The sequence below is a fragment of the Monopterus albus genome, unplaced genomic scaffold, assembly GCF_001952655.1.
Source record: "Monopterus albus unplaced genomic scaffold, M_albus_1.0 scaffold237.1, whole genome shotgun sequence".
NCBI classification, from domain to species: domain Eukaryota; kingdom Metazoa; phylum Chordata; class Actinopteri; order Synbranchiformes; family Synbranchidae; genus Monopterus; species Monopterus albus.
The window spans coordinates 613752-636352 of NW_018128117.1; the positions used below are offsets into that span (position 1 = coordinate 613752).

At 40.1% G+C, this 22601-nt stretch overlaps 2 protein-coding genes across 7 annotated transcripts in view; both read right to left on the bottom strand.

Annotated features, from left to right (window-relative positions):
- Window positions 1-1289: 1289 nt before the first annotated feature.
- On the bottom strand, window positions 1290-15801 carry LOC109971895 (periostin). The gene is made up of 22 exons (XM_020620459.1): window positions 15504-15801; window positions 14628-14726; window positions 10541-10605; window positions 10223-10380; window positions 9964-10128; window positions 9693-9839; window positions 9351-9492; window positions 8732-8944; window positions 8491-8625; window positions 8120-8268; window positions 7664-7800; window positions 7140-7270; window positions 6882-7012; window positions 5864-5966; window positions 5504-5571; window positions 5346-5391; window positions 5224-5256; window positions 3391-3621; window positions 3260-3295; window positions 2273-2356; window positions 2146-2181; window positions 1290-1847 (listed from the first exon to the last, which is right to left on the bottom strand). The coding sequence occupies exons 1-22, from the start codon at window positions 15620-15622 to the stop codon at window positions 1792-1794; spliced, it is 2484 nt and encodes an 827-aa protein (XP_020476115.1). The 5' UTR covers window positions 15623-15801; the 3' UTR covers window positions 1290-1791.
- A 3737-nt stretch (window positions 15802-19538) lies between these two features.
- LOC109971893 (short transient receptor potential channel 4) overlaps window positions 19539-22601 on the bottom strand; it is a 67317-nt gene continuing 64254 nt past the window's right edge. For all 6 annotated transcript variants that reach the window (XM_020620450.1, XM_020620454.1, XM_020620449.1 and 3 more), the window contains 3 exons: window positions 22208-22249; window positions 21459-21548; window positions 19539-20967 (listed from right to left, as the gene is read on the bottom strand). In XM_020620450.1, the coding sequence (XP_020476106.1) occupies window positions 20257-20967; window positions 21459-21548; window positions 22208-22249 (843 nt within the window). In that variant the 3' untranslated portion in view covers window positions 19539-20256. The remainder of the gene's footprint in view (window positions 20968-21458; window positions 21549-22207; window positions 22250-22601) is intronic.

Sequence of the window (22601 nt, forward strand, 5' to 3'; positions counted from 1 at the left end):
CCAAGCCCCGGGTGGGTCGGCAATGTCGCCACTCCCTTGCTCCCAGCCTTCGAGTGGGTCGGCGACAATGCCACTTTCCCGCTTCCAGATCCCGAGTGGGTCGGCAATGTCGCCACTCCCTTGCTCCCAGCCTTCGAGTGGGTTGGCGATGATGCCACTTTTCAGCTGCCAGATCTCGAGTGGGTCAGCGACGACGCCACTCTCCAGTTGCCAGATCCCGAGTGGGTTGGCGACGATGCCATTCTCCAGCTACCAGATCCCGAGTGGGTCGGCGATGACGCCACTCTCCAGCTTCATGCTCCAGAGGGGTTCGCCGATGACGCGGCCCTTCTTCCAGCTCCCGAGGGGTTCGCCGACGACACGGCCCTGCTTCCTGCTCCCGAGGGGTTCACCGATGGCGCCGCCCTGCTTCCTGCTCCAGAGGGGTTCACCGTCATCCCGGCCCCCGCCTGTGTGTCCTCCATTGGAGCTGCATCAACTCTGCAGCTCAGCACCCCATCGGTTCTCCTCCATCAGCCACCACGGCCACCGTTCCTTCCGTCCCTCCTGAACGGCGTCTACACTCTCAAGCCTGGCGCCGGGGTCATCCTCCCGAATGGTGTCTATGCTCTCAAGCCTGGCGCCGGGGTCATCCTCCTGAACGGCCGCTACGCTTTCAGGCCTGACGACTAAGTCGTCCTCATGAACTGCCCTTCTTCGCCCCTGCCTGGTACACATGGGTCACCTTGGGTGTCCCTGCCTTTTCTTTTGGACTCTGTACATGGTTTTTAGCCTTTTGTGAGACTGCATACTCTGTTTTTGGGACCTTTTGTCTTTGTTATTTGGGCCTGTGATTACCTCTGGCAAACTTCCCTAGCCATGAGTACCTGACGGTGATTTTCCCAGCCATGGGTACCGGACGGCTAGTGCTTCAGCGAGCGCTACATCAATCCTGTCTTCTCGTTTCTTTGTCCCTCCTGTCATCTCACCTGTCGCAGTTCTCCTGTCTACTCACCTGCCTTGTCCTGGTCCTCTACTCTCCTGTTTCCTGCAATCCTCCTACTCATCTGCTCGTCCTAGTCTCCTCAGCCATCCCTGCCCTACCCTGGTTATTGTGCTCTACGTTGACTCTGTTATCTTGTTTGTGTTTTTTTTTCCATTAAACCTCCCTTTTTTTGTTTTTTTTTTTACTAGCACCTGGGTGTGCACTATTGAGTCCTACCTCAGTTCTCCCTCACCCTCCTGGTGAGGGGGACTAAATCATAACAAAACCAGTTGTGTAAGGTGTAAAAAAATGACTGAAAACTGTGTAAAAATGTAGTGTTTTTTTAATTATTCTGTGATAATTTACAGAGATACAGCATCTAATGGTAGCAAAACACAGTTTGACACTGTTTTGCTGTATTCATGTATCAGAATGAAATGCATAAAATCATCTTCCTAAGCCATCTGTTTACAAAGTGACATGAAAAACAAACAACAAAAAAAAAAACCTTTTAAAAAAATCTCTCAGTGGTAGAATACATCTCACCTTGCACAACATCTACCGCACAATACAAATTAATATTTCCCTTGCACAATTACATTACCTATATGAAGGGTATTCTAATGTCTAAATGTCATTGCATTGCTATTACACACTATGTCTTTCATACACAGTATGGTCCAGATGGAATAGTCCTTGGTATGGACAAAGAAATAGCTAAATTGATTTTTCCCTTATTGATCTATAGCTTTTTTTTTTATTCCTCCAGCATTCGACCAGGAGCACTGGAGATGCGTTCAGTCTCTGTGACGAGCCCCAGGATGTTTTCACTCCCTTGGCTTGTGACGGCGCCTGACCAGTCTTGTTCTCCTCCTCATTCCAACTGTAACAGAGGAGACAGAGTTAATAGTGGGAACAAGAGGTGTGAATGAATACAAAGGCAAAAGAAAACATCAAAACAAAAGGAAAGATATGAAACATGAAGAATTGTTGGATGGATTCCGAGGTAGATAATGGAAAGTAAAAACAATAGGAAAATCTAACTATGACAATTTGTGGCTAGATAGCTGACTTTTGTTATGCGTACTTTCCAGCAGTGATTATGTGTTTTTTGGCCAACTCTTTTAGTGCAGTCCATCAGTGGTGCTGATGAATGCATCACTGACTAAATATGCTCTTACCTGGAGCTTTCCTGGCAGCGGCGAATCTGTTCTTATCTGTGAAATGAAGAGATAACAATGTCAAATACTGCATTTGCGACCCCCACATACATAAAATCTGTGCAGATCTGCAGTTATGACTACTCACCTTGAATAATTTTAGAAATTCTGTCCGTTTCCTCTTCCACCGACAGACTTGGGTCTCCATGAATGGTGGTGATCTTAGACAAGTCTGTGTCCAAATGTTCCAAACAAAACTTATATCAAAAATACAGAACAATAGGACCCTCAAATAAAATATGATATATGGGTTTAGTCACATGAAATACAGGTGTGCAGAGGATGCTCAGATCACAGAAAGCCAGCTAATTATTATTAGCTCAGGTTTGCAAGACAACAGTGAAGCAGCTGTAGGAGAAACGGGATTAAAGGTTGCCTAGCTGCCCCTGCACTCAACACCAATAGCCCTGGTTGGACAACCCAAAATTGCATGTTACTCGTATAATCTGTACACTGCTCATACACATACATCATAGTTATATATGACAGAACATGGGTTAAGATGGGATTCATGCTTCAGAGACAAGAACACTGAGGAAGAGATTAAGTTAGATGCATAAGTGATAGGCAGACATCCAGATCATGATGCAGCAGTAGAAGAACATGTCCAAAAGCTTGGCTATATCTTTACGCAGCTACTTGTGCTTATAGGCTGTAAATAATGACACCCTTCCTATAGAAACATAAAAATTATGTAGGTATATTTGTAAATGAATGTATACTGCACCACAAAGTAGGAATAGTTACTGAAACAAGCCTGAAAGTACTAATTAGCAAACTGGTATTGACTTACAAAACCTTTAAAATTAAAAAATTAACAAATCTTTTATAAAAAGTCCCTTTAAGGTTAAAATGGTGCACACCATGAACATGATATGTCAGATGATTTAACTGATTATCACCAGGGAAATGTGAAATGTAAGGTGAAGTGAAATTCTCATCAGATGATGATGCTCAATAAAGTGAACAGGACTTGGAATGCATTTGTTAAAAGAGCTGTCAGAAGAAACACAAACGTTGTTAGATTAAGACTTACATGCTCCACAAGGGAGTAAAATGTGTTACAGAAACTAACCTCTAATTTTCTGTCCATCTTCATCAAACTCTCCGCCTGTATTAAAACATATTGTCCTCAAATTTACAAATCTTTGTGAAGTCCAGATTTGAACATTTAACTCATTATGTGCACATGAATGATGAACTTACCCTTGATAACTCTTGTAACCTTGGTCATAGAAGGCTCCTTCTCAATGACCCTGGTAACCTTGGTTAGGGTGGGTTCAGCCTCAATGACCCTAGTCACTTTTCTGAGAGATGGTTCTCCTTCAATGACCCTAGTCACTTTTGTGAGAGATGGTTCTCCTTCAATGACCCTAGTCACTTTTGTAAGAGATGATTCTCCCTCAATGACTCTGATCACTTTTGTTACATTAGGGACTGCAGAGAGAGAGAAAAAGAGAAAGAGAGAGAGAGAGAGATGTAACACGAGCATCCCTTAAGAACAATACACCTTTAAAACACTCCTATTTAGTTTCTGTTATGAGCAGAGAAGGAGGTACAGTATGTGAGGTAATCACAAAGCATGCAGAAGAAAACAAAGGCCACTCTGTGTAGGATATTAGATACCATGGTGAAAAAAGAGAGGGTTAAATAACTGCATGGTCCAGTGAACCACTCAGATTTAATTTTCTCCTGTTTGCTGATTCTGAAGCATCACATTACCCTCTGTCAGACATGCTTGTACTTCATACAACTTTCCAAGTTTCAGTGTTTGACTACTGGTTTGAAAATGATACAAACAAAGAACACATTTTAAATGAAAGGATTTGAACCCAATGATTAAATTATCATTTGGGGACACACACACACACACAAATTTTACAAATCTTTTTTGAATCAGCTTCAATAGAAATCACAGCCAGGAAGAATATTTTATGTTTTCTGCTTTTGATTGATGACTTCTTTTTTTGGTGTGACAATATGTATGTGAGCCCTAAAGTGCTGGAAGCTGACAGATGTGCGTTTGTATCAGAGGGCCTCTAATCTTTGGCCTGGGGACATTTCCTATGTGGCCTAGTCTGTTGATCAGAGCCAGAATACTGTCTGTCTTTCAAACTAGATAATTAAGAGATTTTTGATTTACTCATCCTGTTCAATAAGATTAACTCATACATATATCTTACCCTAGAATATCACAAAAGGTTTCTGTACCTTTAGAACCCCCGTTTACTCAGTCTTACATAAAAGTGCATAATAAATGATGCATCTAAAAATCTGCCATTCCCTTTTGTATGTTTGCCAATCACTCTGCCAATCTCTTAGGCAGTAGTCAGTGGTTTGACTTCTGAGCCTACTTGCACTCACTAACAAAAAGCAATTCAAAGAACAGTTATTTTTTTCTCATTCATTAGTAAGAGAAGGAAAAGCAATTCAAAGAACAGTTTTTTTCTCATTCATTAGTAAGAGAAGAGAAAAAGGGCATATTAAAACAATGGCAAAAAAAGAAATGGTAGATGGTAGAAAATAGAAAATCTGAACCATTTTATCAAGTGTAACATTCATATTTCTGTAAATATGTAGCATTAATTTGCAACCTTTAAAAATGTAATCCCCTAGAGGTCCAGATATTCAGTTCTGTAGTTCATTTAATGTGCCCAGTCATCTGTGAAGAGTCTTACTTCATCTCTCCTGTTACCTAATACATCAAGGCATGCTCCCATCTGTGTGGAAATGCACTGGACTTATCCCAGCTGACTGAACAACATCCAAAAACGTTCTCTGACCATAATGTTTTGACAGTATAATTTACTGCATCCCTAAAGGAGATGATGAAATATATCAAGGGGTCCAATTGGACTTGAGCAATAGTGAGAATGAATAATCAGTGGAACGGCAAAGAGAGACCAGGGATGAGGCTTCAGAGTGACGATATATACTGTACTTTAGAGCAGAACAGATTAGTTAGATTCAGAGGCAGTCATGCTTTTCATATTCAACAATGATGATAAATTAATTCTCTGACCAAAACAGTGGTCTTACCTGTTTCAAAATGACTAGTTGTGGTGACTGTCTCTGTGAAGTAACACATTTAGTTTTAAACTCTTGCAGATGTAATGATATACATAAATACATACTGTTATACTGGCTCTAAAGAAACTTACTGATGAAAGTGAGAGGGATCTCAACATAGGAAAATCCAGGAACAAACTAAAAAACACAAAGCATAACAGAATGCAAAGTATAAGGCGAAATATACACAAAGCTGAACATTTAAGGAGTACACAATGTATTAACAAATGTGTGTTTTCTCTTTCTATACCTTTATATGGATGTACTTAATCAGTTTCTTCAGGAGTACCAGGAGGTCCTGGCGGCCCACAGGCAGGTCTGTCAGTAATATACATCATCAAAACAACTTAACACAATCCATCCCAGCACAGAGTGAAAATTTTACATAGTCATTATAACTTCGATCACAAATTGAAATACACAGTAGTTTCACAGTCATAGTCCAACAGAACATGTGCAGGTTTCTTTAATCATGGCTCATGCCGGTGCTTTCATGTATAACACATGAAAGCATGTGTAGTTATTTGTACATGCATTTGGTGTCAGATCAGCAAAATCCTGGTGTATTTCAAACCCTGCATAAATGTATGGAAATGTCCGCTGTTCTCACTTGCAGGGTAGAGAACATTCTTCACTACATGGATCACGCCATTTGTTGCCATGAGGTCACTGTTTGGAATGTCCACAGAGTTGACATGAATAGAGTTGTTGACCTGGGAATAACAGAGAAACACTGAATGCATATCTATTTTTCAGTGTGTGGTTATCAATAACAAAATCTTTTTTTTTCCAATTACATCAACTGCTGCATAAAAATAATGTTGTATGAAACAGTTACTGTAATTTTACACTCCCTAAGACGTGCATTTACACATTTTCCTGATGTTTTGACATGGGAGGGTTTGTAATCAGGTCAGACTTAACAGAAATCCCAGGCAGTGTGCTTCATTGTTGTAAGAAAGATCAGGAAATTCCATTTATGATTAATGTCTGGCAATGCAACTGTCTCCATGGATGTGACTGAAGGTGAACATTCTGAGTTTAGTGGAGGATAACTTTCCCCTCTTTTGTGTTTCCTCTCTCCCACCTCTCACCCATCTAAACAAGATAGCAGGTGGAGGGTATCAAAATAGAGGTGGGCGTGGTGGATGAATACCAGGAGTGGGTGTTGACGGAAACGACGGGAAGCCTGACTGTAGCCTATTGCTTCTGGCCATTCTCCAGAGTTATCCAGCTTTGAAGTAACAGGTTAGTACTGGCTCTGTGATGCTAGTGTTTAAATGAGAATGTGAAGAACATGAGTACAGAACAGCGCTCTGAGAAAAGATAAAAAGTGTGTGTTTAATTGGGATCATTTAAAAGTTAATTACATAATACAAATGCAGTCTTAAAGGATGAATAAACCCCTTGATTATTGCCCCCTTTGTTTCTTTTCCCAGAATGCCCTTTTCAATCTTAAATGGGCAGGAATTGAAATCTAGCTGTCAGCCAACTACACATTTTACCACTCCAGAAAAAAAGTATTTTCTTTGATAGTTTAATGATATGTAGAAAGATCCAGGAAATAAGCTCCACCTCTTTGATTCTGAGGACAAAAACACACTTAAATGATGACTGATTTTACATACAGACAAAACTTGCAGGTTGTTGCCCTGGAGGGTTTTGAGCAGATTGGTAACTCCTCTTTCTAATCCTCCATTGATGAAGATGCCGTTACTGAAGTGATACAGCAGAATGGTTCTCAAAGCAATCACATCACCTGACAATAACAACATGAGACAAACATGATTTATAATAACTTTATAGCAGAACAAGCTTGACAGAAATCCCCCAGAATTCCCCAAAAGGGAAATGTACAGATGTGGGTATGTGTTCATTTCACTTACTTTTGAGCAGAGCAAGGTCTTCTTTACTGAGGTCAACAAAGGCATCATCAGTTGGTGCAAAGATGGTGTAGGAACCTTTCTGCTTCAGCATATCAGTCAGACCCGCCGTCTCCATCAGTGACAGGAAAATCCTGCATTCATTTAAAGAAGATAGTCAGCGGTTCACACAGTGAACACAGGACTATAGCAGTGAAATGAAGTGAAATCTCCAGAGCAACACACAGGCTAACTTTCTCCACTTTTCAATTCACAGAAATAAGAATGTTGATGATGTTCTAAGCCAGAAACAGAAAATAAAAAGTAGGTACTTTTAACTCTATTTTTTCTTCTTACCACATCCATTGTCACATTGAACTGCTGCTTTCACTCAGAGCATCACATCTACACTTTCCACCATGGAAAGGACAGCTGTATTTATAATGGCACGTTGAATTTCGTTTCATTCCCTAACTGACTGAGAGTGAGTTGCATCTAAATGTCAGTAAATTGATTTGCTAATGTCAGTTACAAGATTTGGTTATTACTTGAAACGTCCATCAGCAACCAGGATCTGGTAGACTGTTTTCTCTGCTGGCATGATGAGGGTCTCCATAGGATGGAGGGCGCCATTGCTTCCCACCTTACTGCCACGCACCATACATGCATTTTCTATGCATACAGCCTAACAAAACAGAGACACTGAGAGAATTACAGGTGTAAAGCCATCTGATTCTAATAGCCCAATCACCAGAGCACCAGCACTTCATCTTGCAAAGAGCTGGAATAATTAGCTGTTTTATTGCATTCGTTTACAGTTGAAAGACTTAATGTTAACACCTGGTTAGTGGCCTGGTAAAGGCCTTCACATTTTCAGCATGGAAGCTGATGTTCTCAGTTGTTTTTCCATCACCTCTTATTTATCTTTCTTCCTGCTCCTTATTTGATTCTCTGATGAAGTAATACACACACACAACCAAAGAACACAAGCACGTGGTTCTCACAGTGCGGTAAATGAAAACTCTGAGCAGTTTGCCAGCCAGTGTTTCCAGCAGCTGTCCATTGTAGAGCTCGTTCAGTGTAACTTTCACCCTCAGGATGTGGTTTTCCAGAATGGTCTTCAGCAGGCTTTGGTCTGTTGACATCACCTTGGCTAATAAACAGAGAGAAGTCCCAGATTTAAAATGACACGTAATATTAGAAGCCAGTTCTGATAAGTGATCTCATTATTTCTGTTATATCTATCTTCTGTAAATGACAAAATGTGGTGTTTCCATTACACTGTGCAACGCCTTTTTTTAATTTAAATTTTTTTTTTTTAGTAAACCACTGTGCTTCTGTGCTGTCCATAAAATGTGTTTAAAGATGAACTCACTAGTGAAGGCAGCATTGACAGGAGCAAGGAGTGTGTAATTCGTATCCGAACCCATCTCAGCAGCTAAGCCTAGCGTGGACATCATGTCACTGAACATGCTCTGGGAGTTTCCCATCAGCTCCTTCACTTCCTTGGCTGATATGAATCACATAAACATTGACAATCACAGGAAAAAAAATGACATAGCCAAATAATTTGAGTAGTTTGTTTTTGCTGGATCAATACTCAAGATGTGCTTTACCCGATTCAGGGATGAGCAGCTGGTCAATGATGTGGATGACACCATTGGTGGTGACAATGTCCTTCTCCAGCACCATCTTGATGCCATTGACAGTCAGACTGTCGCCATCACAGCCGATCTCTATGGTGCTGCCCTCTGCGGTCTCATACGTTGACCCTGCCATGATTGCTTCTGAACACTGGACACTGTTCAACAGGTGGAAGTTCAGCATGGCTGATGGGATAAAAAAAGGTGGCATGAGAAAAGTCTGAGAGAGCGACACAGAGAATTGCATACAAGTAGATGATCAGATTTAACTGTCTGTTGTTACAGACTTTGGGGTTTGCCTGTAGTTATTTTTGTAACCTTTACAGTTGCAATCATTACTCAGCATACACACACGCGCACACACATTCCTTCCGCACTTTTAAAATGTTTAGGCACTTCTGTCAACATTTAGATATAGGATTACACCTCTGACTGACAGCAACTGTCAAACTAAGCAAAACTGGCCTGCAAAAGTAATACAACTGCAACATGAAAAGCCCTTCCAAACTAAAATTCAAACGCAATCAGCCTTGCACTGTACTGGTATGCTAGTAGTTTCTGTCATCATGAGTGTATCAAACATGCAACATACCTTCTGTAATAGCCCTAACAGTCAAAATACGCTCCAGGTAGTCTGGGCTGAATTTTTCAAAGACTTTGTTAGTGGGAGCAAACAGAGTATAGTGACCCGGCTGGCCCAGCTTGCCCATTATACCAGAATCCAACGCCACAGACTGGGAAACAAGACATGACCATGTGTGTCATATATGTAACATTAGACTGGATCAAACTTTTTGCTAGAAATCTTGAGGTTCCAAAAGATACTGTTTTTGATACTACTGTATTTTTGACACCTTCTACATTAGCTCCATTAGTTAATTGTAATGTTGTCTTTATAATGCAATCTGCATTGAATGCTGCGAGGTTTACATACAAAGAAGGAGGAGAGTTTGTCGTGGGTCGACAAAACATCCAGAATGGTTTTGCCCTCTGATGCGATGACCCGGTCAATGACATGCACCACACCGTTTGTGGCCACCTGGTTACCTACGATAATCCTGGCACAGTTCACTGTCACAATCTTCAGAGAGAGGAAATTTTATATTAAGCCAAAGTTAATCAATGGGGTCAGAAGTCATTTATCAACATTATTCAGTCATGCATCCTTGTGATCTAATCCACTTTTTCACTGTGGTTAAACTGACCCCATTTGGATAGTGATTGATGAAGATCCTATCGTTGTTGTACATGGAAGTTAGAGTCATGCCATTCTTCATGTCTTTAGTCAGAAGACGATGGTTCACCATGTGGAACTGAAGAGTGTTGTACAGTTCAATGTTCACGTTGCTCAGCAGAGCAGCTCGTAGGGCCTGGAGAAGTCAAAACATTAGCATACTAACTGTGTGAGTAATAGTATTTATTTTGTGTTCCTCTAGTAAAGTTTTAAACCTCCATTCTACTCACTGGGTCCAGCAGATCCCAGGCTTCATTGCTAGGTGCAAACATCGTGAAGGAGCCTTTTCCTTCAATTTCCTCTCTCATCTTGGACATGTCAGAGTATTGCTGTGTGGTCGTGGCCTTTACAAACCCGAGCGTACCATACACGTGGTCAATGGGAGCCACTAGGGTAGAGAGCAGAACAACTGATCATGCTCAGATACAGGCTTATTGGTGACACAAATGAATTCAAACTTTGAATCAACATTAACATGAAATGGTTGCTACAAAAAAAAAAAAAATATATTATCACACCAGATGGAGCCTGTGGTGTGAGCCACCTACCTGCAGGACATCCTCTCATGCCCTCCAGCTTCATGTACCCAGGACAGCACTCATATAGGACCACGCTGCCAAAAAAAAGAGCACAAACATGTCAGACCTGTGAGTGATTAAGAGTATCATGAAAATGTGCAGAATGTAAAAGTGAATTATTTCTGTGGTTCTGCAATATCCATTAGAGCTGTGATTGGATTGGAAGCAGTCAAGACACTTGAGACAGGAGAGGAAGGTTGTTCAAAGAAGGAATCTTACTCACCAAATAACAAGTCTATACCTGGGTAAAGTATATGTGAACGTTTGATCAGAAGCAGTGATGGTGTAAGAAAACATCCAAAAAATTAAGTGCTTCCATAGGAAATATGGCAGAGTGCACAACTTCCAGCAGAGCAATCACACACACACACACACAAAACTTGACAAGACTGAGACTGAAGTGAAACAGCAAACATTTCCAATATCTCGTGCAACAGCAACAAACTCAGCAAATGAAAAAAGACAATTACACTGAGAAGCTGTGCAGTGCATTACCTCTAGTGCTACAGCTCCAAACTGTTTTGTCCTTTCCAAATTATTGTTGAGAAAAATATATTAAGGAGCACTTCTACCCTAGTCGAGACACTTAATGCTGCTCATATGACTCGTACTGTTCAATCAACCATAAGGTTTACAAGAAGCCAACTTGCTCTTCATTGCATTATGAATGACAGTATGAGGTGTGAGAGCACTGACCGTGGATATTAATATTCCATAAAATTTAGGTTTAACGGAGGAATTAATTACTTTTTTCAAGTAAATTCTTTCTGAAAATTAACTATAATTAACTTATCCCAAGCTAACACACATCTTCAACACTGAACGCTCGCCGATGATCCACTAGCAAAGACACATGGAGTTCCTGAATGATGGAATAAAATGAATTGGGATTTAACAGAAAGCATTTTATGGTTTCCAGTTGGGGCGTTCAGTGAGTCTGTAAAAGAGGTTTGCTCTAAGCTTATTACACAGTCCCTTCATTCGTGTTTTAAGATTTCCTGCTCTCTGTTTTCTAGCAAAAATACAGAGTTTCTACAGGAACTCCATGTCCAGAACAATAACTATTCCATTCAGAAATTAACTCATTGTTTATTACTTATTATGCAAAAGCAAAGCACTTCCTCAAAGCAAAGCAACTTCATTCACTTTCTCCTTTCAACTCCCTAAAATGACTCATGTTGCAAACATAAAGCTCTATTCCACTTCAATCAGTAATGGTGTACTTATGGAAATGTGTGTGCTCAATGTTATGAATATGTTGTTTTAGCGCGCACAGCCATGCTGCTTACAGAGCAATCATTACATGCTTTGACACTAACTTTGATACAATGTAAAAGATTCACGCACTGCTGGCTGAAAGTACAGTATGAAGTTAGCGCTCCCTGTCTGCACACCGACAGGATGCATTACAGACCAGGTACAGAACTAACCAGCACACTGCAGCCAGGCCTCTGGCAGCAGCACCGCAGTGTGGATCCCAGATGAGCAGAGGAGCAGACTCATACAAAACACTCACAGAAACATGGCATCAGATAAGAGCATAGCCATTTCTTTCCCGCTATGTAACCAACAATTATCAGTTGCCTTTTTTCTCTTCAGTGCTAGTGGCTTCCTGAGCACTGTGCCAACATTTTCTTTTTTATACTTGCATGGGAGTGAACTTACTGTAAACTAAGTTAACATACTGTAGCTGTACCACTTCTCTGACATTATTATGGCCTTATTTTTCTAGCCATAAATAAACCTGATTTGGCAGTGAGCACATGTCCTCTACTCCCTCCATGCTGTGTTTCTCACCTACAGCATATTACAACACAGAGAAAATTGCTTCCACCTGAACCTCCAGCAGCTCACTTCAAGAGTTCTTTGTGGAAGTTAAGGCATTAAGAGCTCCCTCATGTATTGTTTAACTACATGGTAGATACTTAGAAAAACACAGTGCAAGTTGAATACACATACATGTAAATGTAATTTGTTCTTTTTAATAGTTGGTTTCTAAGAGATTCAGTACAGGTGTTACTTCGACTGTTGCACCAGGCCAATGTATGAACAGTGTGGTGTAGCTGTCTGAACACTGCAACAGCCAAATAGCCAAACAGTCTTAATGCAGACCCAAACCTCCTGTTCCTTTTCTCATCGACACCAAATCCAACAGTCAATGACAGCTGGGTGGATTTCCTCCACTGCTGTAGAACAATGTTCTCACTGTGACCACAGACAGAGGAAGACAGGGAGGCAAGCTACTAATTTTCTTTGCTTTGTCATTTTACAAATGTTGATGTTCAGTTTTATTTCCTTGGTGTTGTAAATTGAAATTTTGATTATTTTTTAATATATATATACACTGTATTTGATTAATGCACATTCTTGCTAAAGGTCAAACATGTAGATGAACAATTCACATTTCGGTTTTATTTACAAATAATTTTTGTTTCTCAAGCATGACAGTCTCGAATCGGATAAGAAAAACTCACAAAAAACCTTTAACTGGACTCGGTTCCTCTTTATCCATTCTCCCTCTCACCTTCTCATTTTGTCACACAGCAGTAGATGTTACAACTGATTGTGTGACTAAAAGAAGACGTGTATGTGTGCATGCATGTTCTTCTTTGTGCGTGTACATAATAGCGAGTAAGCAGAAGGATCAGGCACTACATCACTCTCATAAAAGGCAGTAAAGCACCAGCCGAGCCTTACACTCCATCAACAGCTCAGCAGCTATATTCCACACACTTCCTCACTTTACACACGTTATTTATTCTGCAAAGGAAAGAAAATATTATACTCACTTAAATCCATCAACAACATGCTTTTTGATAGTAAAGCCCTCCAGAAACCCAACAATCTAAAACATACATGAATTCAACTTTTTGCTGGCACAGTAACCCACATTTTCAGCTTATTAACATCTTCATTCTTATATTTTTCAACAACCAAAAAGTATTTTTATAGTCAACTGCTAAATTCTTAAACATAAATCTCCAGTTAAACCAATGATTTTAAAGAGATCATAGCAGCAGTTTCACTCAGCGCAAGCTTGATAAGTTGCCTCAAATAAATAAGTACAATGATTTCAGAAGTCAGTATCAGACACATACACTTTGCACTGTATATACACACACACACACACACACACACACACAGCACAAGTTCTCAATACCCTTCAAAACCCAAATCTGGTTAGGAAAAGCATATCAACAGATTATTCCCTGAGCAACTGAAACATGCACGAGGGGAAGTGGGCATCAATCACTGTTGAGCACAATGCACAACATGAGCATGTCTACAGCAGAGTGAACCCCCAGCCCGCAGGCTACTCAGCAAGCTCAGGCTTGTGAAGGAAGGGGAAGGGTGGATGAGGACAAAGAGAGAGAAAGTCATGGCAGCTCTGTTCATATAGAGGAACCATGAGTAGAAAAATGAGAGTTTGCAATTCAGTTGTCAAGAGAAAATATATTGACTTAAAATGCTATGAAAAACAGGTGGTATATAGGGTCTTCTCTGTTTGTATGCTTCAGAAATTTCTCACATTTTTAAAAAAATGCTGTGTTGTGTAAATCTTAACCATCACCACGAACCATGTATATTCTTTTGTGAAGGTTCAAAGAGAAAAGTGAGACAGCTACATAGTCAGATGGCTTAAGACAAAAGCAAAAAGAAAAACCTGAGTAAACCTTGAAGGTCCAGGCAGCTGGGATCATTATTGACCTCTGCTGTTTGAACCACTGACCAGACCAGATACCGGTTGAGGTGGTTATGACAGGTGTGGAATGCTTTCACATGAACAAACATGTTGAGTGCTTGATGTTTATGTGACTTGTTAAAAAATAAGGGATAATTTAGTCTGAATACATCAATGGAGCTCCCCACCTGCAGAAATATATTACAGTACTATCAGGTGAAATGTCCTAATTGTTGTCTGTCGGCAGGGTATGTAGAAACTGGGAGTGGTTTGTACACTGGTGAAGGCCAGTTGGGTCCCATGTAAATGAAACAAATAAATAAATCAAATAAAAACATGAAATTTAATCCATCCAAACTTTTGGTAAAGACTTACGTCTTCTCGCCACAGATGGAGCGTTTAACCCAGTTCCTACATATGCTGAAATACTTCTTCTTGGTGTTCATGACCTGCTGCAGAGCGCACACATTGGGTCTGTGAGGGGAGGAATCGAGGAGGAGAGGGTGACAAGAAGAGACAAAGAAAGTGAGAAGGGCAGAATGTGGGTATGTTTGAATGTGGAAGAGGGGAGGGGAGAAAGACAGGTAAGGTAAAGAAGAAAGGATGAGACGAGAAGGGCGGAGAGGAGAGTTGTTGAGTGAGGGTAGGAAACAGGGAGTGGTGCATGCAGGTGAAGAGAAGATGTCATTCACACTAACCAAAGTTTAGGCACAGTGTTTCTTGCCAAAAACAAAAACAGATTTCAAGGAAGGTTATACTTTGTACCCTTCTTATGTCAAATGACATTTTCTTAATATCAATTCATTTCAGAAAACAGTGAAAGTCCTTTAAAAAGCCAGAGTTAATTTCAAACAACTGGACAAGTTAATACATTATTTAAAGCAGAAGAGAGAAAGAATCAGAGAGATTATACTGAATTTAATTTTATGGCTTGAATCAATATTTTCATCAATGTAGCAGACCAGTCAGATAATGATCTAGTGCTCTGAGATTTAAAACCACCTTCAAATATGGTACAAATAAAAAAATATGACATCATTTCACATAGGTGCATATCTACCAGCTTGCAACTTATATTATATATCTGCAGACAAGTACAAGCAATTTGATCAAAATTAGTAACAATTAAACACTGAAAACAAGTCAATAACTCTTACACTTCTTTAAATTTGGCAAGTCAACTCTCTCCCTGTTCACACAGTCTCTCATTTCTCTATTTCTCCCCTCCCCACCACATTCGAGGGTCCTTACCCTTGATTCCTGCCTCGTATGCGACTGTGGGTGACTATCTTGTCATAAGCTGAAGAATCCACAGTCCCTAGGGAGCAGAGTGCCACCAGCACTAAGGTCACCACAAACAGATGATGCATCCTAGGGAGTTATCAGTCCTTTATACTGCAAGGGCACAAACACACACATGCACACACACACACAAGTGTACCCCTGCAAAAATGCACACCAGATATGGGAGCGTCCCTGAAAGAGGGAGCTTTTATACCAACAAGTCTCTCCCTCTAACACACACCCACTCTCTTTATACTCCCTCACTATCTTTTCCATATCATCAGGCCTTACTCTCACCCCCACACACCCTCCCTCCAGCTCTGACTTATTGTCTCCCCTCCCTTATGCTGTTCCTTGTGAGTTTCCTGAATTTCTTTACTGCCATCACATCCCAGAGCACCGAGGACACCCTGGAACTCAACATTTACATTGTTCTGCACTTCAAAATAACAGCTTGTTGCCCGTGATGGCGGCGCGTATGCACGCAGCGGCCCGGCGCCCTCGGCTCCAAGCAAAATTTCGTTGTACATGTCACAATGTTGCAATGACAATAAAATAAAGCTTCTTCTTCTTCTTCTTCTTCTTGTCTTCCAACTACCAGATAAGACAGAGGTCTTGACTCATGCATCTAAGATTAAAGGACCATTTTGGGGATACACTTCCCATCACAGCTGAAAGAAACAAACCATTAAATTTAACTACACTTAAATGAATACAGAGATATTGTGGTTATTTTAGTTTTTTTTATGTTTCACATTGACACCTAAACACATACACACAATACACACAGGCAGTAAACATACCTCAAAACCTGTGGTGTCCTTGGGACATTTGGTAGCAAGTATGTATACTTAAACTGAGTGAGATGCTTTTAAGGTGCTAGAATGTAAGGCTGTAAATCAAACCTAATGATTCATGGTAAGAATCCGTGTAAATGTTTTACACTATGCTTGACAGGAGCCAGACTATATTTTAATCATCCATCCCCTGGGATCATCTCATCACTGTTATGATGTGGATTAATCATTTCTATCAACCTTTCCTCCCCTGAACTCCCACTTGTGCTCTTAACCTCTTTTCCCTTCATCCTCCCTACTGTCATGTTCATCGTTTTTCATTGCAGCTTTTCCCCAGTTCAAACTTTTCCTCACAGCTGTCTCTGTCTCCCCGGTTGAAGCCAGATCTGATACAGCTTCAAAGGGAAAATTCATCTTAACACAGGCAGCTTGGACATTGTCATGTACAGTCTTGACTTGTGAACATGAAAAGCTACACATGTACCCGGAGACCTGCAGGACATACAAACACCTGCCTGGCATGATGGATTACTCTCTAAGACAAACTTTTAATAGGTGTGTGTGTGTGTGTGTGTGTGAACCCTGTATGTCACCTTCTTGTTGCCCTCAGGACTTTCACTCCAGGCTGCAGATGATTATCTGGATCTCAGACCATGGAGGGATATTAGGAGGGAAGAAGCACAGAGCAGGAACTCCGACATCTCCCCCTAGTGGGATGGACTCATTGGTACAGTCATCTGTGAGACTTCAGAAATTTGGATAACACAAAGTTTTCAAAAAGTACATTAGTGTGTAAAACAGGAAAAACAAAAGTTTCGGTCACATTTCTCTCACAAGGACTAGTGAACATCAGCTTTGCATTTACATACTTTTGTATGTTTTGAGCACACAAAAAGTTTGTGCCTATTCACTTTTGCACGTGAACAAGTCTCCATGATTATTTTAAAAATGGATTGTGAACTTTATGTGGCCTCTCAGATTTTACAATTATGAGTTATGCTTAGAATAATAATGAGTTCACTTTTGCACATGTGAACAAGTCTCCATGTTTATTTTAAAAATGGATTGTGAACTTTGTGGCCTCTCAGATTTTACAGTTATGAGTTATGCTTAGAATAATAATGAATGATTGCATCAACTGTGTGTGTGTGTGTGTGTGTGTGTGTGTGTGTGTGTGTGTGTATGTGTGTTGGTTCATGCATTTGCTGCAGGAGCTTAGAGCGAAAGTTGAGATTAAGGCGTCTAGTGGCATAAAAGCTCCAAAGGGCAGTAGCAAAAGCTCCATTATAATATTACAAAAAAGAACCTCCACACAATCTGAACAATCAATTTCATTTAAATTAAATAGATATAACTGACTCTTTTATAGACTTTAATGGGCAATTCTTTTTTTAATAACTCCAGCCATATATCACAGGGCACTTGGGGTAAGAACAGAGACTTCACTACTGTAAAAAGAATAATAAAATTATTGAAATGATTAAACAATACTTATTGAAGAGAGTAAAGTCTGTGCTACAGGGTGTCCTTGGTGCTCAGGGATAGGACGGCAGTAAAGAAATTCCTGAGAAGCCCACATGAAACAACATGAAGGAGGGGGGGGGCAATAAGCTGGAGGGAAGGTGGTTCACTAAAGAGAAGACTATGTGCAGGTGAGAGCAAGACAATATAGATCTTTTTCCTCAGGTGATTTTACGTGTTGAAGGGAAACCAGGAGGTTCAGTCACATATCAACGTTTTGAACTAACCATTACATAATACTACCATTACTATACAAGCTTTAAGCATGCGTGTGAGTGTGTACGGTATAAGAATGATTGAACATTTCATATTTATTCATGTGTTTTTGCATCTGTGACCAACCTGGTACAGTGCAGTTGGAGGATCCATCACAAACCCCAGAAGCCTTTCAGCGCAGCCTTTTGATCACACATGGAGCACAATTTCATCATCGGTTGACTATTTCATCTCTCTTTCCATTGCTTGATCAATTGTTTGCTGATAGAAATTGCAGACCACTGAGAAGTACAAAGTGACAAATCAGCTCAGAGACAAAACAAAAACATCCATTCTGCAGGAGAACACAGGGCAGGCGATGCAATTTTGCTTTTGTACATCAGCTTGTGAACAGTCTGCCTGGCTTCTGGTTTAAAAAGTACAACAGCATTATGCAGTCTTCAACAGAACGTCTTTTATTTCGCCCATTAAAGAATCTCAATAAAAATTCTTTGGTTCTCTGGATGTCTCCCAGAAGGAGAAAGAAAACTGATAAGCTGCTATTTAGATACTACTCATTACATTTTAAGACCTTAATTTACAGAAATTGGACCAAATTTAAAGTAGAAAAAAAAGTGAAGTAGTGGAAAATTGTTGGCAGATACTGTAAATGACACATTTACAATATTATCCCATTCTTTGGATTTGCTTTGACTTACTGTTTGAGTTAATGGAAGATGTATTTCAGCTATTAATGTTGGAGAAAGAAGAAAAACGGACTCCTGATTTAATTATTCTGTACAGAGCTGGGTCTAACACTATAATATGACACTAGCTCCTGGGTTTCACACTTTTTAACAGTTTCTCCTTTAAAAATCTTCATATATATCATCTCACTGTTGTTAGAGCTCAGCCAGTTTAACCCCAGTTTGAGATATGATGTTTACATCATTATATACTGAGTATACATTGTACAAAGTTTCATCAGTCTTTTAAATCTTCACAAAATAAAGTAAAAGGTTAAATGTAGCTGGGAGGAATATGTGGTGAAGATGTCAGAGTCCAGAAGATTCTGTTAAATGAAAAATGACTAAATAACTTCTGAAAGATGGTTCAATATGCTCTGGATTTTTTTATATGACATACTTTAAAATGTATGTGCAAAAATACAATCTTTGTGTCAAAATAAACAATTCTTGCTTCTCTCCGCCCTGAACCTCATTCTTCTTCTTGAAAACCACAGGCTAGAAGCTTTGTACCATCAATGCAAATGCTGGTGCTTTACTTTGGAGCCTCAGGGGGAAATAATATTTCTTTTGAATACCTAAAAGGTTTTTTTCAGAATTAGTAATCAGCTTCTACAAATAACTTAAAAACAAACACTTACCTGTTAGTAGCTATCTAACATCTTTTGATCAGTGTTTAAATCTCTATAACATCATTCATCCAAACGAAACATGACATCTAAAAGTACCAGTTAAAAACATCACTCTGTTCAAAACTGTTTATTTTCAGTAGGAACAATCAAACATGAATAAGATGTTGCTTCAAATACGTGTTCATATTGTACTGTATATGTTCGCTCATTGTCAGTCGGCCATGCTCTACCCTACATACGAGAATACTGTCACCTTTAAATATACTCGTTTTGCATAGAAAACAATTGACAGAGCTGTTGCATGATCCAAGCTTGGCACAGCTTTGAGATCCTCCATGCCAGTGTAAAGTGTGTAAAGTGCTTAAACAGACAGTGTAAGGCAGAAAGTTAGGTCTAAAACAGAATACACCTATTGCTCTAGTGAGACAAGGATGAGGAGAGAAAGCAATGTTGAGATAAACAGTAAAAGAAAAGAGGTAGAAATCGATGAAGGACAAACGATGGATACTTGAAAAGATGTCAGATAAAGGCAAAGGAAAGAGAGGAGGCTAAAAAAATTTCAGAAAATTATGATTTTCCAATCATCTATAGTGAAGAGATTACATGAAAAATCTAGGCGATGTTCACACAGAGCTCCATTTGCCTTTGCTGCATCTCCACTGCTAATATTAAAACACTTAAACCAAAGGTCTCCCTGAGTCTTGTAGGATCAGAACTGATAATCTGTTTAGTAATAACTGGAAAAATTTCCACACTTGACATGATTGTCAGTCTCTGTCTTCAGTCCTCCATTATGCGACCTGTGATTATGTTCATGTATCGTCACATCTCACGCTTCTTCTCTGCAAGTCCCAGATAAACATCCATCAGTGTCTGAGTCAACGCAGGGTAAACTCTCTTCATTCTTTTCCTCGGTTTCTATTTTCCCATCTTCCTCCAAGCTGCTGTTGGTGTTCAAAGCCTCACTATTCTCATTCACTGCTTCACTGACTGCAGCTTCTTCTGTCTTTTCTCCCTTTAAGGTTTCTTTCTCATGGCTACTTCTAGCTACACGCTCCTTGTCTTGCTCCTCTGCGTCTGAGACCTCAGACTCTCCTGCTGTCTCTGACAAAGAATACATCCCTCTGGAAATCTCTCCTGTGCCTGATGTGGTTTCACTGCCACCCCAGTGGCGCTTCTGGTACAAGCCAAAGTCAGTAAACTCTTTTGGGAAATTTCTCCTCTGGTTTGAACTTTCGTTGGAGCTCTCACCAGAGACAAGGGAAAAGATTCCGTTAGGTAGACCAGTAGAGGCTTCAGGTGGCCTGGGTGATGCTGAACAGCCCTGCTTGAGGATGGACGTTGTCATTTTGAATCGGTTGAGTTTGCTTTTCACCTGGCTGCTCTGAGGGCATGAAAAAAGCTTAAAAGAGGAATTAGGATAAACAAGAGTGGACTCCACTGAGCTCCCACTGGCCTTTGCTCCCTGTAGAGCAGGCTTCCCTGTCTTCATCATACCCATCACCTCGTAACGAAAACTGGAGATGTCTTGTTTCAGCTCCTGGGAGAACAAAGTAAAAGTAAGCTCATAGGGTAGACACAAACCCACATCATTCATAGAGTTGTTTGTGTCCACCTGATGAACGTTAACCCTATATTCACTGCTCCTTTTAGCTCATTTTTTGGTTTCTGTCAACTCTTGGGGGAAATATCTGACTCTTCAGTTGCTAAATGCTCCACTATGTTCACCAGCAGTGGCTAACTGTGTCTGTCTGCTGTTTGGTGTTGAGCAGGTATTTTTAGAGTTATAGGTTTTAGGGTTTTTTTCTACTGAAAATAACTGATTGAATCAAAACAGCTAAACTGCGAGCCAGAAAATCAAAACAATGAGCTAAAAGATGCTATAAAGCATCATTCTCATTGTACATTTGGGTGATAATTCTCTGTGTCATTATGAGCAACCCCCATGACACATATGCCAATATATTATTAATATCGAACACTGGTTAGAGGACTTTGAGTCTTTTTGTCCTCCATAATACCTGAGCCTACCTTGAAGTTGTCTTCAGTCAGACCTTCCTCTGTCTTGGCATCTCTGATCATGGCAGCCACATAACGTTTCACCAAGTTCCTTAGTACCTCCTACAGTGAAAAAATACATTTCTTTGAACATGAAATCTTCTTCAAATATCAGATGAAACAAATTTTAATACAAAAAAGATGAAGACGATGACAAACATATGCATAAAGGAAAACATATTTAAAGCTACATCTCCTCAAAAACACTACAATAGCCCACTGCAGATACGGACGAATAGGAAATCTCACCGAGTGCAATTGTTAGATACTGAATGAAGATGTGAAAAGAGCATTCTACTGACAGATTGAAAATGAAAGTGTATAAGGGCAGTCAAAAACACAATATGTGATCTGTCTTTGACGAACACACACATGCACTCACATTTCTACCTCTATACTATCTTTGTGAGAACACTCACTGACCTAATGCATTCTGTGGACCATTAACCAATTCATCACAACTAAAAGCCTAAAGCCAGTCCTGATCCTCAACATAAACCTGTTTCTAACCTAAAACCAAGTCTTGATCCTTAAACAGCCCTCTGAAGGTGTGTCAGAAGGTGAGGACTGGCCAAAATGTTCCCACTCCTATGGTGTAAAACTCAAACTGGTCCTCACAGTTTATAGCCATGCAAGTACTGTAGACACACACACTCTCTCTCATACACACTAGCAGAAAACTGTGATCATTTTCAGCGTGCTGTGAAAAAGCCGACATTTACCTGATACTGATGATTTATTCTCACGTTCTCTGCTGCTTGTCTCTGCCCAGACATCATGTGTTGGAGAGAGAGAGGTAGGAAGAGAGTGGGAAATGAGGGAAAAACCAAAACATATTTAGTTTTTCTTCACAGTATCACACATTTGCATCAAACTTTCCTTGTCTGTTTGCCAAACTACATGTGGCCTCTAAGTGTTGTAGCACATAACAGAAAAGACATCTGCTCTCAAATGAGATTGCTATCTTCTAAAAAAGCCAATGGATTCAGCTCTTTAGGGCTGCAGCTAATGGCCTTGGATTATAAATGTATTGATTAACATTATAGTACAAAAATCTTGCCACCCTACTCTTTCTGTGGTTCACTTGGTGATCTTGGAAAAACTTTTTAATAACAG

Bases quoted from the DNA above. Each gene is read 5' to 3' on its own strand.
- LOC109971895 (XM_020620459.1), bottom strand. From the start codon at position 15,622: ATGCATCATCTGTTTGTGGTGACCTTAGTGCTGGTGGCACTCTGCTCC. The intron at 3,622-5,223 runs GTAAGACCACTG...CTCTCTCTGCAG, and splicing joins AACTAGTCATTTTGAAACAG to TCCCTAATGTAACAAAAGTG. The intron at 3,296-3,390 runs GTAAGTTCATCA...GTTTTAATACAG, and splicing joins GGTTACAAGAGTTATCAAGG to GCGGAGAGTTTGATGAAGAT.